This window comes from Mesoplodon mirus (assembly GCF_964341445.2).
Source record: "Mesoplodon mirus genome assembly, chromosome: 6".
Taxonomy (NCBI): Eukaryota; Metazoa; Chordata; class Mammalia; order Artiodactyla; family Ziphiidae; genus Mesoplodon; species Mesoplodon mirus.
In genome coordinates, this window is record NC_138982.1 from 34,382,229 (window position 1) to 34,397,137 (window position 14,909).

The 14,909-nt window shown below is 38.3% G+C and overlaps 1 protein-coding gene across 1 annotated transcript in view; it reads right to left on the bottom strand.

The window, feature by feature from the left end:
* Nucleotides 1-14,541, bottom strand: part of FYTTD1 (forty-two-three domain containing 1) — a 31,969-nt gene extending 17,428 nt beyond the window's left edge. Inside the window, exons 1-3 of the mRNA XM_082625295.1 lie at nt 14,306-14,541; nt 9,302-9,430; nt 595-743 (exon numbers count right to left, since the gene is read on the bottom strand). Coding sequence (XP_082481421.1) covers nt 595-743; nt 9,302-9,430; nt 14,306-14,408 — 381 coding nt within the window. The 5' untranslated portion in view covers nt 14,409-14,541. The remainder of the gene's footprint in view (nt 1-594; nt 744-9,301; nt 9,431-14,305) is intronic.
* Between the last annotated feature and the right edge of the window lie 368 nt (nt 14,542-14,909).

Here is a 14,909-nt window from a genome sequence, read left to right on the forward strand (position 1 = left end):
ACACACACACAGACACACACACACACACAGGGAAAGTCAAGAACCTGTAAAAAAAATTTTATATTTCAGAATGTGGAAATTTAGGTATTCTTCATGAATGACAATAATTTTTATTTAATTATTGAATTTTGTATATTAGCCCCAAAGTACTATATTTAAAAAACCCAAAATATTCAAATAAAATGCTCTCTCAAGCTCATTCACAGAAATATTAGTACGAATAAAGGAAAAGGGTTTCTTTCTTTTTTTTAAATTGAAGTATGGTTGATTTACATATTGTGTTCGTTTCAGGTGTAGAGCAAAGTGATTCAGTCATAAATATATATATATTTCAGATTATTTTCCATTATAGGTTATTATAAGATGCTGAATATAGTTCCCTGTGATAATACAGTAAATCCTTGTTGCTTATCTATTTCACATATAGTAGTTTGTATCTGTCAATCCCATACTCCTAATTTATCCCTCCCCCCTCCCCATCCCCTTTGGTAACTGTAAGTTTGTTTTCTATGTCTGTTGAGTCTGTTTCTGTTTTGAATACAGATTCATTTGTAAAGAAAAGAGTTTCTGACTCAGGATTAGCCATTATCCTACCTTGTCACTTAGAGGTGGTCGATTCATAGGACTAATTCCTTTTCGAATTCCAGTTGCTTTCCTAGCTGCAAGGCCAGTGATAACTCCATAAGGACGTCTCTTTCCAGGCATCACTCTTCCTCTACGGCTCAGACTATTCTTACCAAAACCTGGAGGAGAGGAGGAAAAAAAAAAAAAATCAATCTAAGACTGCAACTGAGTGGCACACAGGTCACAGGATACTCTATTTCTTAAGTAGGGTGGAGGATATGAGAGTTTTTTTCATTTATTATTATTCATATAATATTTCTTATATTATTATTATTATATTACCATTTATATACACTTCTTTAAAATTACATAAAATATTTCATATTTAAAGAGGCAATAAGCTGCACTGGAAAGGGTTCTGCTGCTGTAATGGACTGCAACGGACTAGAGGATTCTCACATTTCCCCCCAGCTATCCTCTCTTTGGCATTACTTTCTCAACAAACAGAACAGTCTCAACTTACCCTGTGCAGCATGGTAGCCACTAACCACATGTGGTTATTAAGTACTTGAAATATGAGTAGTCTGAATTGAGATGTAACAAAAGAATGTATAATATTTCATTAATAATTTTATATTAATCATATGTTAGAATGATATTTTAGATGTACTGGGTTAAATAAAATATATTATTAATATGTGGCTCACATTTTATTTGTTGGATGGCACTGATCCAGAGTGGAATCACTATCTCATCTCCTATTTTCTTACGATGTTGCAATCTGGCTTCTTTGTTTTCAGTCTTATTATATTCAAACTGCTTTTGCTAAAGTCTGCAGTGAACTCCAATGGATATATATTTTAATCTCTGTGGCATATGACATTACTGACTTTGCTTTTCCATTATGTATCTTACCTATTTAAATACTTATTTTCTAATTATGAAAAAGTAAACGTGCTCAGTACAGAAATCTTAAAAACATATAAAGTACAAATAAGAATATAAAAGCCACCACCATTAGCCCACCACTTAGAGACAACAACTACTAACATTTTATATATTTTTCTAGTCTTTTACTTGTATACATACATTTCAAATTAACACTTTTAGTTTCAACTGTTTTTAAGCAACTCAAAAGACTATCGCATGAGGTAATTCACAATTTTGTAGTACCATGTGCCCAGAAAATGGACTCAGTCAATCTTCCAGCAACCACATTTCACTACTCCATATACTACTTTGTAGTCTACATTAACACTGTATTGTGAATATTAATCCTATGTCTTTAATATTCATACTAATCATTTTAGTTACTTCTAATGTTACACTATTATAAATAACATTGCAATAACACTACAGATAACATTTTTATACACATCCATGATATTTCGCCAATATATAAATTTCCAAAGATCAAAATGCTGTATCAAAGAGTAAAGCAAATTCTGAAGAATTTTGATTCATATTGTAAAAAATCCCCTCCAGAACGACTATATTTATTTATATTCCCAGGAACATAAGGGTGCCACTTTTTCCGTATCATTGACAACTTTGAATATTATTCTTTTTAATCTTTATCATTTAGCGTTTGAGATAAAAAAAACCTTCTATTTGGTACTAGTAATAATGAACACTTTCCATGGGTTTTTTTGACTGTCTGTATTCTTCCATTCACAAACTATCATGTTCATAAACCAGTTTTCTAGGGTCAAGTTCTAATTTCCTTTGATGCTTTGATAGAAGAATTACTTTAAATTTATAATTAATTTATCAAGAATTGACATTTTACAATATTCAGGAACACGTTACATCTTTCCACTTATTCAAGTCTTCTTCTGTCACTAAATTGGCTCAGTAAAGTTTCAAGCTTTTCCTCCCATAGGTCCTGCACATTTCTTCTTAAGCTTATTACTAGGTATTTTATACATTTGTTGTCAATCACAAAAAAAGATCCCTTATCTATTAATAATCTTCATATTGTCATTCTTGGGATTACAGAAAGCTACTGAGGTTTTAATTAATACCTTTTAATCAGCCATTCCACTGAATTCACTTATTAGTTCTAATAGTCTTTCAAATTATTTTCTTGGGATTTCTGAGTGACAATCATATTACCCACAAATGATACTACCTTCTTCCATCCAATAATTATACCTCAAATTCTTTTACTTCTTAATGCAATGGCCAGAAATTCCAGAGAACTATGCTAAGTAACAATTGTGATATTGGGCATGCTTATCTTAATTCTAATTTGGGGGGGAATGTCTTTAGAATGGAATCCTGTATAATACTATACACCTGCAATGTGGTAATAGGTCTACCAACCTGTTTCATAGTCAAACTAAACCAAGTTAAAATAGTTTACTGTAGAATTTCTCAGGACTGTGTGTGATGAATCTCTTAAGCCATAATCATGTATATGTCACTACTGAATTTATCCAATTCCATAATGCTTTTTTGTGGCGTACCTACTTTGAGACCAGAATTCAACTAGACAGTTAGAAAAACCTGTTATGTTATGATGGTTGAACCATTTACCAATTTATTGCCTTTCAGCTCCCAATTAACTCTTTACTGTCCCGCTTCTGTGACTGGAACATTTCTCTTACCAGCTGGCACGATGTTAAGCTTTGTCAGCAGAGGGCACTGGAGGGACTCTAGAATAAGAAGGAGCTTTTCTTCCAAGTTCCAGTGTGCACCTCAAGGCTTGCTCCTGTGGCATAGGACACCCAGTGGCACTCATCATCCCTCCCCTGAAAACTGAGACTATGGTGAGGCAAGAGAGGCGCCTAGGGCATAAAATCTGAGAATGAGTGACACTTTAAATTTTAGGCCCTCGGTATCTATCTAGATCTAGTCCTAGGCATCACTCTAATTCTGGCCCTGCTCATCCTCCGTGAATTCAAGCTGCATCACCCCTATAGATCACTTCCCAGTGAATTCCCCCAGCACGGCAGCTCAGTGTGGTAGCGAGTTCTTGTAGATTTGTCCCCTTTTTGGGTGCTCTGCCTCAGTATTAAAGGTGCTGATTTTATTCCTTTTATAATCAGCAAAAAAGCAATAAAGATACTATTTTTTTAATATTAGGATCAAATTATTGCTGCTCTATGTGTGATTCCCTTCTAGAATTGCAACCAAACGAAGATTAAGCATGTTGGGGAAACCTGTATATTCAAATTAAATCTAAAACTACGTGCTATTTTTATTTGTATTAAATAATGAAGCAGCTACCACTGTGCTAGGCACTGTTCTGAGTACCTTAATTTAAATGAGCACTTGATGAAACTGATGCTAATATCTCAATTTTGCAAGTGAGCAAAGTGAGGCGAAGAACAGTGACTACCCAGAGGGCACAGTTAGAAAATGGCAGAGCCATGATCTAAGTGCAAGTTTGTGTGGCTCGAAAAACTGAACATTTTCCAAACTGTTATATATAAAAATTAAAGAATAATAAAAGGCAGAATATAATCTATGGTGCATTTCCAAAGAGAAAAACACAGCTATGACAGAAAAAGCAGGCTCTGAGCTAGGTATTACAAAACAGGCAAGATGTGAATAGGGAGAGAGGCATAAAGTGACAAGTACAAAGACATGGGCAACCACAGTGATTTGAGAGACAGTCTAGAGAAAACGATAAGAAGTGAATGGAAAACTACAATGAGGTATCACCTCACACCAGTCAGAATGGCCATCATCAAAAAATCTACAAACAATAAATGCTGGAGAGGGTGTGGAGAAAAGGGAACCCTCTTGCACTGTTGGTGGGAATGTAAATTGATACAGCCACTATGGAGAACAGTGTGGAGGTTCCTTAAAAAAACTAAAAACAGAACTACCATACAATCCAGAAATCCCACTACTGGGCATATACTCTGAGAAAACCGTAATTCAAAAAGAGTCATGTACCACAATGTTCACTGCAGCTCTATTTACAATAGCCAGGACATGGAAGAAACCTAAGTGTCCATCGACAGATGAATGGATAAAGAAGATATGGCACATATATACAATGGAATATTACTCAGCCGTAAAAAGAAACGAAACTGAGTTATTTGTAGTGAGATGGATGGACCTAGAGTCTGTCATACAGAGTGAAGTAAGTCAGAAAGAGAAAAACAAATACCATATGCTAACACATATATATGGAATCTAAAAAAAAAATGGTCATGAAGAACCTAGGGGCAGGATGGTAATAAAGACGCAGACCTACTAGAGAGTGGACTTGAGGTCATGGGGAGGGGGAAGGTTAAGCTGGGAGAAAGTGAGAAAGTGGCATGGACATATATACACTACCAAATGTAAAACTGATAGCTAGTGGGAAGCAGCCGCATAGCACAGGGAGATCAGCTCGGTGCTTTGTGACCACCTAGAGGGGTGGGATAGTGAGGGTGGGAGGGAGGGAGATGCAAGAGGGAAGAGATATGGGGATATATGTATATGCATAGCTGATTCACTGTTATAAAGCAGAAACTAACACACCATTGTAAACCAATTATACACCAATAAAGATAAAAAAGACTATACTTGAAAGGGAACTGGGGGGGGGTCACCGAATTCATGATCTGATTATATCAGTCTAGAAGCTGTATCTTATACTGAATGGAAGAAAGAGAGAGAAGGCAGTGAAACCATTTCAGATGCTACCGCAACACTCAAACACAACATGATAAGGGACTAGGAAAGGAACAAAGAAATTTGAACGTATTCCAAAAGAATGAATTAATTAGTAGAACAAAGAGAAAGTTTAAAGAGAGGAGGAATCCATTATTATACCAAAGTTTGAGGCATAGACGAGAAAGACTCATGAGAAAATCTCATTAACAAGAATAAAAGGGGAGGGAAAGGGAAGGATTGGGAGTTTGGGATTAACAGATACAAACTAGTATATATATAGGATGGATAAACAACAAGGTCCTATTGTATAGCACAGGGAACTATATTCAATATCTTATAATAAACCATAATGGAAAGAATATGAAAAAGAATTTATCCATCTATAACTGAGTCACTTTGCTGTACAGAAGCAATTAACACAACATTGTAAATCAACTATACTTCCATAAAATTAAAAAAAAAAACAAGAATAAAAGGGGACAAGTATGGGATAGAATTCTATTCCTGGGTGCCTTCTATTTCTGACTGTTTTAGTCATTGTTCCCATACTCATCACCCGTTCTAACATCTTTTATTTCTTTCTTTCCAATGGCTTCTTATCCTCTACCTTCTAACAAGCCTAGACCATCCCTTACTCCTTCCTCCTTTTCTATCTTTGAACAAACTTCACTAGCTCTATCTCAGTTTTAGCAATGGTTGTATTTTTCACGCTGTCATTGTCATGTTTCATGCAATAGTCTTTTCTTGGTTTTCATCCATTTAGCCCCTTTAGAAAGTTCTCGTCTTTCTAGAGTACCTTCATTCTCATTACTTCAACTACTACCTCTATGAAGGTCCTTTCACATTTTCAGCTCCACTAGATCAGCAGTTTAACACTACTAGCCATGTATGAGAAGGACACATGGAGCTTAAAAAAAAAAAAAACCCAGGCCCTACTTCTGCAGATTCTGGTTCAGTAGCAATGGAGTGCAGCCAGAGCATCAGTCTAACTTATAAAGCTCCACAGATGCAACCAATGTTGAGAACAACTAAAACTAGACACAGGAATTTTCATCTTTCCTTTGAATCATTAGCCCAATCCCTTCATGAATTTCTTTCACACACACATCAAGCTGCCTAAATAATTTCTGTAGTCTGATCACTTACACGAAGATTTGAGGGATTTTCTGGGAAATATCATATCACAGAGTGTATGCAATCATATTACTGGCTCCTTTCAAAGCAGCATACAACTATTTCTCTGTCTCTTCTACCTCTAAAAGAAATAGCATCCTCAAACTTTTTGGTCTCAGGACCTCTTTATACTCTTAAAAATTATTGAGGACCACAAAGAGTTTTTGTTTCTGGTATTTCTGATATATAGGGTTTATGTTTACTGTTATTTACCAAACTACAAATGAAAACTAAGACATTTAAAAACTATTTGTTATTTTATTAAAACAACAATAAACTCACAACATGTAGGGCAAATAACATTTTTAATGAAAAATAACTACTGTATTCCTAAACAAACAAAAATATCTAATAGCAAGAGTAGCATTGATTTGCATTTTTGCAAATCCCTTTAGTGTGTGGCTTAATAGGAGATAGCTAGATTCTCATTTCCACTTCTGCTTCCAATCTGTTTTATTTATCACATGTCATATAGACTTTGGAAAGTCCACTGTACATTCATGAGAGAATAAGACTGAAAACACAATGTCTTAGTATTATTATAGAAATAGTTCTGACCATGTGAACCCCTTGAGTCTTGGGGATTCCCCAGGATCTCTGGACAGCACTTTGAGAACTGCTGTTGTATAGTATTCCATCCCTGAAAGACATTTAGGTTGTTTGTACAAGTATGTATTGAATGACTAAATTATATTTCAGGTACAGAATTAGTAAGACTTTATTCACTTATTTGTTCAGCTGGCAAAAATAAATTATTGAGGGACTCCTCTGGTGGTCCAGCAGTTAAAGCTCTACACTCCCAATGCAGGGGGCCGGGGTTCGACTCCTGGTCAGGGAAACTAGGTCTCGCATGCCACAACTACAAGCCTGCATGCCACGACTAAAGATCCTGCACACGGCAAAGAAGATCCCGCGTGCTGCAACTAAGAACCGGCGCAGCCAAATAAATAAATAAATAAATTTAAAATAAATAAATAAATGAGTATTTGCTAAGGGCTCTCTGTGCTACTTATTCCCTTACCTCAAGCTAACATCCTCACTGACATTATAACGTGGAAATCTGAACTTTTCCAAACCAATCAGAGCTTAAGAAAATCCCATGCCTCTCTGAACATTCAGTGACAGCAGGAGCTGTTCTATTTTAGGCCCTGACACATGTAAGTGGAGAACATACAAGCGCAATTTCAATCTTAGAAGATCCTAAGCTGCCGCTGGGTATCATTTAACTCAAGGCTCAGATTATAACCCCTGTAAAAGGAAAGCTTTTCTGATCCTTCATGAATCAGATCCTATTTCACCTTATCCATTAAATCACCACCAATTTTCTTAGGACAAAATCCCTATCTAAAATCCTGTAGTACAATCAGAATTTCTCTTATGATATTTCTCAACTCTATGTTTTCTACCTTATCTCTGTTACTAGAAATTCCTTGAAGTAAAAGAGTACATCTTTACATATTCTGACAACCTGGTCAGTTCAGAGCATTTATCAGGTATTTAACAAACGATTAGCATAAATAAATATATTTCTGGCTTCTATGAACTCTAAAATTATTTAAAAACAAATCATATATAAAATATGGTATGTTGAGTAACATTTATAAGAAACCTTTAAATATAAATCACTGGAATTAAATATTAATTTTCTATAGCTAAATACCTATTACAAGATTTACTTATTTGGGTTCAGCTATCCAAGAAATTACTAGGGAAGAATAAATTCTTCTGAAGGGTCTAATCTTAGTTACAGGCATATGTTGAGGATATGTTGGCATATTAGCTGTTAAACATAGGATTGATTATGTTCAACCTATTGGAGATCATTTTCTACGTTTTTTAACATATAGGATAAAAATCAACTTAGGAATAAGTTTATCAAGCATTTTTTCACATGTGTAAAAAAGATCTAGAGTTTTAAAAATCTGAACAAATGTTTATTCTAAAATGTTGCTGTAACTGCTAAAAAAGTTAATGAGTCACATATAATTAATAGTATTCAGTTACTGCCTTAAGTCCATTTTGGAACAAAATGTTATAAATAAATAAGCTTCTAGATTACCAAAAATAACTGTATATGTAGAGCTCCAAGATCATTACACCATATCTAAAGCATTCAATTCTGTGTTACCTCTGGAGGATTTAACAAATCCTAAAGGTCCTGGATGATAAGATAAATAATCTAGAGGTCATTTTCTATGCAGAATAGTAGTCTCCACATATTTATGAGAGGTTTTCATATAGAAACCTGTTTCCTATAACTCTATAGAATTAACAGGAAGGCATGATTTAATTCAAATTAAGAGAATTTTCTAGAATTTTCTGTCTCCAATAATGGAATAAGTTACGTTGTGAGGTGGTATGCTCTTTCACTGAATATATTTAAGCTGGAGTTACATAGTCATCCATCAGACAAACCTCTAACTGTGAAGGAGATTAAGACTTCATGATATGTAAAATCCTTCATAAACCTATAGTCCTAAATATAATAAAGACTTTATATACTGAGGTTACTTTAAAATGTCTTAATGTTTTTAAGAAATAGTGTTATCACCTATTTAAGGAAACCTGAATTTTTACCAGATTGTAAGATTAAACAAAACCCTGAGGGGCTTCCCTGGTGGCACAGTGGTTGGGAGTCCGCCTGCCGATGCAGGGGACATGGGTTCGTGCCCCGGTCCGGGAGGACCCCACATGCCACGGAGCGGCTGGGCCTGTGAGCCGTGGCCGCTGAGCCTGTGCGTCTGGAGCCTGTGCTCCGCAACGGGAGAGGCCACAGCAGTGAGAGGCCCGCGTACCGCAAAAAAAGAAAAAAACAACCCTGAGAGAAGGAAAAAGACAAATCACAAAGAGTCCTGATATACTTCCTCCATGCTTTAAGTATGTATCAAAGGTAGTATACTATGAACCCACAAATAACGGCTCTTTATTAAAGCTTACTTGCAAAACTTACCAGAATTCTGTTGAATTCCCCATCTTACTCTCATCCTGAATTGCCGGGCACCACTTTGCTGGAGTCTTCTATTTAGTCTTGGGAAATTCTGTTTCTTTCCTTCCTTTCGATTCAATTTGATGATATCATCTGTGATAGACGAAATGTGATGATTACCTTCATTTTAACTTAATGACTCAGTCTCATTTTCTAGTTGATAGATTTCCTACGTCCCTGACTTCTTTTCTACTTTGAAAGCACTTTGATAAGAGGATAATAATGATATGAACATAAAAGCTCAAATCAGCCAATATATTTGGAGCAATGAACAATAGCTTTGTAGGAAAAGTTCAAGTCAATAGCCCAAAGCAGAGCTACCAACTAATGAAGATTTCTGTTATTCATAGTATTTCTTTCCCTAATAAATATAAATAAGCAAAAACCTGTTTACAAAAATTACTCATACTTACTTTCCATAATCACAGAAGTCTCCAGTTTTTAAAGATGACCACCTTTCAATAAAACCATTGGCAGTCAAAACATAAATTATTCAAAGACTAAATTTCTAAGTTCACCTCAATTCAGCAAATATTTATTGAGTATATACTATGTGCAATGAATATATGTGGTAAGCTGTGCTGTAACAGAAACAAACAGAAGTAAAATATGATCCCTATTCTCAGTAAGTTTAAAATTAATGATGGAAACAGACATGTAAATAGTAAACAAATAATTAAACAAGTACCATAATAAAGGTATAGTACAAAAAGAAAATACTATTGGTTCTTTGCTCATTTAGCAAAGCAATTCAGGGTTACCTTATTTTTCTTTCTACACTGTTCTCTCTCTCTCTTTTTTTTGGCCGTGCTGCGTGGCATGCAGGATTGTAGGATCTTAGTTCCCCGATGACCAGGGATCGAACCCGTGCCCTCTGCAGTGGAAGTGTGGAGTCCTAACCACTGGACACCAGGGAATTCCCTCTACACTGTTCTCTCTAAGTCTCATTATTTCCCAAAATACTTCCAGACCGTCCCAAGGTAATTCACAAACATCACATTGCTCTAATACCACAACAGAACAATGTGAAGATCATAGAACTAAATGTACTTCAGATCTCTATTTACATCTGTTTAAAGGAGATTACTAGAAGACAAAAAATACTCATTTAAGAATATCCAAACACTTTCTCCAAAGTTCCAACTCCAATATTAATTTTGCTGATTGAAAATACAGTAAATAAACCAAATAAATTGAACGTCAACAACTTCTTAATAAAATTAACAAAACTAACCTCAGTTGTTTTTTTCCCAAACTACTCTAAATACAAATAATCTAACAACTATATCAATATAACTAGTCTTTTCTGAAGTCAAAGAAGGAAATATAGATTACAGAGATCCTTTCTTATATATTACTACTCTACCTCACTAATCTCTAATCTTTTTAAATATTTATTTATTTATTTATTTATGTCTGCAGTGGGTCTTCGTGGCTGCTTGTGGGCTTTCTCTAGTTGCTGCAAGTGGGGGTTACTCTTCGTTGCAGTGCACCAATCTCTAATCTTTAAGACTCTAAACTACATTTAAATATTCATAGAAAATAATTCAAATCCCTTCAAAGTAGTTTGTTATCTTGAGATCCATCCTTCAGCTACAAAAAAGTTCATCAAAGTTAGACACTCAAAAACAGTTTTTTACAAAATACAAAGATTTCACAAATATCAGAGCCATGAACATGTTAAATTCTCAGTAAGCAGAAAGGGAATAGTTAGACACCACCTTCAAAACACTACTTTCCTCTAACAGGGTGCTACTTATTCTTCACCAGAAGTCTGAGATCTCAGAGCCATTAGACTACCCCCCAAAAATGAACTTGGCCTGGGGAACCACAAAATAAAAAAAGGCAGAGTATAATTTTGACTAACCAGGCTGATTTAAAAACAGAGCATTATAGAGTATAAACATAACTAAAAATTAAAAGTAGCAAAGCTACTTTTAATAAACATTAATAATAAACTTTAATTTTATAAACTTTTAATAAACTTTTAAAACATAAAATTATGTTTTCTATTTAAACATTTTATTATCTAAATCCTCAAGTTAAATGGAGCTACCATGACAGAGAGGATTCTTCCAATCTAAAAGAAGATAATGGCTTTCTCCTAATCAAGGAGTAGACGGGGTAGGTATCAGAAAAAAAAAAAAAAATCCACTACGAGCTACTTTTATAAAAAACTAGGGGTATACATGCGATAACAACAACAGTAATAGGAGTAACTGAGGACTAATAGGATTGTTCTGAAAACATGTATTCATTCAATTCTCACAATAATTCTATGAAATAACTACTGTAATACCCAGTTTCAAACTAAGATACTGAGGGACTTCCCTGGTGGTCCAGCGGTTAAGACTCTGCGTTCCCAATGCAGGGAACCCGGGCTCCATCCTCGGTCAGGGAACTAGATCCCTCAGGACGCAACTAAGAGCCCGCGTGCCACAACTAAAAGATTCCCGCATGCCGCAACTAAAGATCTGGCACACAGCAACGAAGACCCTGCGTGCCGCAACTAAGACCTGGCACAGCCAAAGAAAGAAAGAAAGAAATATTTTTTTAAAAAATTAAGAAATTGAGGCACAATGAGGCCAGCTATTGGTAACCTTGGTAGATAATTCCATATGAATATTCACATAAACCTGATAGAGCCACAATTAAAAACAAAACAAAAAATTAGATTCTAAAACTTATGCACACTGGATAAAATGGGATATTCACAAAGCATAATAATTGCCTAAAATACCTATCTCTTCATCACATCTCTAAATTCTCACTAAAACAAAACAAGGCACCTAAAAAAACAAAAGGGGGCACCTGACAGAATGCTGTATGTTCTTAAGGGAGAAGAGAGACCAATCTCTCTTTTAGCTATCTGCTGCACTTCATTTCTATCTTCAAAGAGAATTATCCCTCAGTTTTCTTCATTTGAACATCCTAATCACTGAACAAAATACATACAAAAAACTTAGAAACTTAAGAAATGTAACGCTTATGACATTACATGGTGAACACTTCCTACATCTAGAGCTTGGTGCTCTAGAACCAGACTGAAATCCTGACTCCATCACTTACTTGCTGTATGACTGTGGGCAAGTTATTTAATTTCTCTATGCCTCAGGTTTTGTACAATGGGAATAACAACAACGGCTTATAGAGTATGTGTGTGTATATATGTAAATGTGGTGCTTACTGTGTACCAGGTACTCTTCTGAGCAGTTTACATATGCCTACTGACTTATTTAATACTTACAGCAACCCTCTGAGGTAGTGTCTCACCTTTTTACAGATGAGGCACTGAGAAGCAATTTGCCCAAGATCAAATGGCTAATAAGTGGCAGAAGCAGGACTTGAACTGAGACAGTCTGGGATTCGGGATTCCATGCATGTTCTTTATCATTTAGGAGTAAGTACCTCATAGGGTTATTATCGGGATAATTTAACACATATAAAATGCTTAGGGCCTCCCTGGTGGCGCAGTGGTTGAGAGTCCGCCTGCCGATGCAGGGGATGCGGGTTCGTGCCCCGGTCTGGGAGGATCCCATGTGCCGCGGAGCGGCTGGGCCCGTGAGCCATGGCCGCTGGGCCTGCGCGTCCGGAGCCTGTGCTCCGCAATGGGAGAGGCCACAGCAGTGAGAGGCCCGCATACAGCAAAAAAAAAAAAGGAAAAAAAAAAAAAAAAGCTTAGTCCAGTGCTTGGCAAGTAGTAAGCACTCAATAAATATTCATTATTATATTTTTTCTTGGCTTTAATTCAAAAGATTTCTCATTTCTTTAGAGGTCACTACTGACTAGCAGTAAGGCAAGACTTGAGGCCAAACCTATGATTTCTGATGATTTGCTTAATTCACATCTTGGGTTCTAACTTAAGACAAACACAGAAACCAAGAGTTCTTGACTTTTGACTACGAACTTGCAGAAAAACCACAACAAAAAAGAAAAATATCGTCCTCGGAAAAGTTACACCTCTGTAACCCCTAGTCGGGTACTTTTCAAATATCCGAAAAATTGAAGGCCTCAGGCAGAGTAACCACATATAATACCAAAACCTGAATCCCGACAAAAACGTAATTACTTTTAAACCAACCAAGCCAAACAGAGACTAGTCCCTCAGTGGTGTTAGGTCTGAATTTTTAATTGAATCGCCAATCTCCCTGCTTTTTACCTAATCGTCACCAAACCACCCCACTCTTTTAGATCCTATGCTTTACTTGGCTTCCCATCAACCCACGTAAACCCTCCTTCGGTTTTCGCTTCGATTTTTTCTAATTTGCTAGCTTGAAGGACTCGATGACGAGACTGTGCTTTTCTAGGCACCGCCTAATACACCACCATCCCACGAAGTCCTTCCTAACTATCTTTTCTTTCTGTCAAGCGCCCCGGTCCCGCGGTGGCCCGGCCGTCTGGGGCCCGTCAGAAACGGTCAACTCTCGGGGCGTCCTGACGCTTCTGTGCGGCGCCAGGCGCAGGCCCGGGCGCATAAAACGCCCAACCAGCCCTTCTCGGGAACCACGGATTTAACCGAACCCGCCGGGCTCTCGAAAAGCTTCCTCAAACCGGACGGCTCCGTCCGACCCTTGCCCTCGCCCCCCGATAACGCCCACCGCGCACAAACCTGAGGTGAAACCCGCGGAGTTTTCCTCACAAAGAGCCGGGGTCACCCGCGAGCGGTGGCTCCCCTTTGAGGGGTGGCGGAAACAGGGTCCGCACTCCTCTGCCTTCCCAACCTCCCGGTCCGAAGCGCCCCCCGTCCCCTCAGATACAGCCCCGCCGAGGAGACGCCCGAGGCCCTCGGGCGCGATCCTGACTCCAGAAAGCGCTCCCCACGTCCCCACCGGCCCCCGCTTGGTTCCGCCCACCCGTAAGAAAAGTCCATCGACAACTGCGGCCAACCGCCCCTTCCCCCACAAACCGCGGTACTTGGTTCCACCCACACCTCCTCCCACTCCAACTCGGTGCGACTCGGCTCCTCACCCAAAGACATATCAATTTTGTCCAGGTTTTCATTGCTGCGGGCTTTCGGCGGCGGCAGCGGGGTCGCGGTGGCTCCCATTAACCGGGTACCAAACCGGTTCATAGCTCGAGACGTCGCGCTGGAACAGTCAGCGAAGAAGGCCGGGGGCTGAGGCCTGCCACCTCCCACTCACGCACGCACACTAGCCGCACCGACGGAGCGCGCACGCGTGCTGCGTGCGTCCTCTCCCACCCGCGGCGGAGGGCTGGGGGAGGAACCAAGAGACGAGCGGCCGGCGAGAGTGGCCCCAGGCCCCGGACTCGCCCCTAGCGCCTCTTGCCGGACCGGAGGAAACATTGCACCCGCTGCTCTGGCCTCTCTCGAGGGCCGCTGTTTTAGGAGTTAGCCTTTCCGCCCAAATTATGCTGGACCCTGAACACCTCAGAATCACATGCCTTAAATGAGATCATGCTCCTCCGTGCCCTTCGAGTCCCTCCTGCTACAGAAAGGCCTCCTAAGCTTTGGTACACACGAACCTTTCACACCCCACTGCAGAGCAGCCCCAGGGGCTGCGAGCGTGGACTGCAGGACTGCGCCCCAGCTCCCCTCTCCACGGCCAGCACG